The sequence below is a fragment of the Penaeus chinensis genome, chromosome 36 (assembly GCF_019202785.1).
Source record: "Penaeus chinensis breed Huanghai No. 1 chromosome 36, ASM1920278v2, whole genome shotgun sequence".
NCBI lineage: Eukaryota > Metazoa > Arthropoda > Malacostraca > Decapoda > Penaeidae > Penaeus > Penaeus chinensis.
The window spans coordinates 10,545,196-10,547,695 of NC_061854.1; the positions used below are offsets into that span (position 1 = coordinate 10,545,196).

General features: G+C 48.2%; 1 protein-coding gene across 3 annotated transcripts in view; it reads right to left on the reverse strand.

The window, feature by feature from the left end:
- Positions 1-2,500, reverse strand: part of LOC125044951 — a 50,470-nt gene that overhangs the window by 2,526 nt on the left and 45,444 nt on the right. For all 3 annotated transcript variants that reach the window (XM_047641919.1, XM_047641921.1, XM_047641920.1), the window contains one exon: positions 1-456. This exon is cut by the window's left edge and continues 578 nt beyond it. In XM_047641919.1, the coding sequence (XP_047497875.1) occupies positions 1-261 (261 nt within the window). In that variant the 5' untranslated portion in view covers positions 262-456. The remainder of the gene's footprint in view (positions 457-2,500) is intronic.

The window sequence follows — 2,500 nt, forward strand, 5'->3', positions numbered from 1 at the left end:
GCTCCCTGAAGATTGGATCAGTGCCTCACACTGATGAATAACCCCAACTGTCACTGGCTTACGGCAAACTGGGCACCATTTTTGTTCTCTGAGGCACTTTGCTTGCCCTTCTCTGTATAAGCCTATGAGATTATCATCCTTTTCTTGATAAGATCGTTTCTGGGATCGGCTTTGGTTTTCACTTGGTGACCTTAGTCTTCTGTCAGCCCAGTCTGCTGAATAACATGGACGCGCCATACCATGACCTAGTTGTACAATCATGGAAGTGTAAAAGTTATTTATAAAGCTCACACTTACTGCATCTTTAATATGCAGTAATGCTAAAACAGGCTTAAATCAAATCTCAGCATTCAGCCCTCCTAAATGTCCACTCTGATCAGATGTTTCTCAATCTTGTAATCTCCTTGTTGTTATGAGCAATTTAAAGGCTTAGCTCAGATTCACAGGTAGATTCATCTGAAAAAGAAGAAGAAATATAAATATATGACTATACAATGCACAATGTCTTTGCATATGTGTGTGTGTGTCTCTCACAGACAGAGAGACAGAGAGACAGAGAGATAGAGAGACAGAGACAGAGAGGAGACACTCAATAAATCATTTCAGTTGACAATGAAATAAAACGAAAATGGGTGCAACCATTTTACATTTCAGAGAAAAAAATGTGTGCATGAAATCAAGAAGTCATGACATAGCGTCCAAATATTTTCATTCTCATATTCTTCCAACGATAAGGGTCAGTCTCTCCATGTTAAATAATCACAATTTTTGTCATTGCGGCACTTTGGCTCTACGTTTGTTTCAGTGCAGCGCCATACAAACACCGCCACGTTACCTTAGAAACACCATTAAATTAGAAAGTATATTTGTTCGAAAGTTTTAATTCACTCCCCCCTGTCCCTTTCGTCAATCACGCAAATCCTGGGTCCTCTCCCTCCACCTCCCCGCGCTTTCAAGAAGAAAAAGACGAAAGGACAAAAAAAAAAAAAACGATGAGATAAGAAAACGATAGAGAAAGAGAGAGAGTGAGGGGGGGGGAGGGTACGAAAAGAAAATAAAACGAAGAGAAAAGAGAGAGAAATGCTAAACCGAACGCGGGAAGTTCGCATGAGAACGGCGATTGGTGTTCGATACGAAGTACAGCAGTGACGGCGCACGTGAACGGCGAAGGCGGAGACTCACTGGTTTAATGCCCCTTACCCTTCGCACGTCATCACTCGTTCCCGCTTCAAAGTTGCCACCTCGCTTCAATATTGCATGCGCCCGACACTCAGCCACGCCACGCGCTCAAACACCCAGGCCGAATGTAGGTAGCCGGTTCTGCTCACCCTGCTTTTCCTTCTTCACACTCGGAGCGGCCAGGGAAAGGAAATGAAAGGGTGGAAGGGACTTCAGTAAGGAAGTAGATGGAGAGAGATGAGGGAGGAAAGGAGGAAGGTTGGCAAGAAAAAAGTAGTTAGGTAGGTCGGTATGTATGTAGGTAAGCAAGTAGAGGATGTGGGCCACAGGGAGCGGCTGAATTAGAGAAAGAAAGAAATAGACAAACAAACAGACAGACAGACAGGGAGAAGGAGAGAGAGAGAGAGAGAGAGAGAGAGAGAGAGAGAGAGAGAGAGAGAGAGAGAGAGAGAGAGAGATAGAGAGATAGAGAGACAGGGAGGGTGGGAGGGAGGGGGGTGGGTAGGGAGGGAGGGAGGGAGGGAGGGAGGGAGGGAGGAGGGAGGGAGGGAGGGAGGGAGAAAGGGAGAATGGGAGAAAGGGAGAGAGGGGAGAGAGGAGGGAGGGAGAGAGGGAGGGAGGGAGGGGAGGGAGGGAGGGGGGGAGGGGGAGGGGGAGGGAGAGGGAGAGAAAGAGAAGAGAGAGAGAGAGATATAGGGGGGGGGAGGAAGGGAGGGAGGGAGGGAGGGAGGGAGAGAGGGAGGGAGAGGGAGAGAGGGGGGAGGGAGGGAGAGGGAGAGAGAGAGAGAGAGAGAAACTAATTCACGAAGCTTGTCAAAGTAGCTCAAACCTGACGTGCGAATAACTGCACGAATCGGCAAATCCGTCACAGCATGGGATCCTGATAAAAAGAGGAAATCCCTTCCTGTGACGTTGCACTTCAATTCTAAAGTCGATACACTTGTAGCAACATGTTCCAGGGGCCAGATTTATCGGACCAAACGCATAATGTCTGCCGCTTGCACCCCCCACCCCCCACCCATTGCCACAAAACACAGCGCTGTAGTTCACTACCGCTTTCTGTGCCTGTCAAGCGGCGACTGACTGACTCTGTCGCACGCTACCTGTCAAATACCCGCATGCTTTCCTCGCAAGTGGGAGGAGGCAGCGCGAAGAAATGAAGGCTGTGAGCTTATATTTCAAGTGGCGTCCTCTTCGTTAGAGGCGTACGCCGGCTAATCAGGATCCCATGCCAAGAAGCTGGGTCTGATTTGAGGGTCGGGAGGATCCACGTTACACGCGATAAATGGCAGGTTAAGAGGGTTAAGAGAAAGAGAAAAAA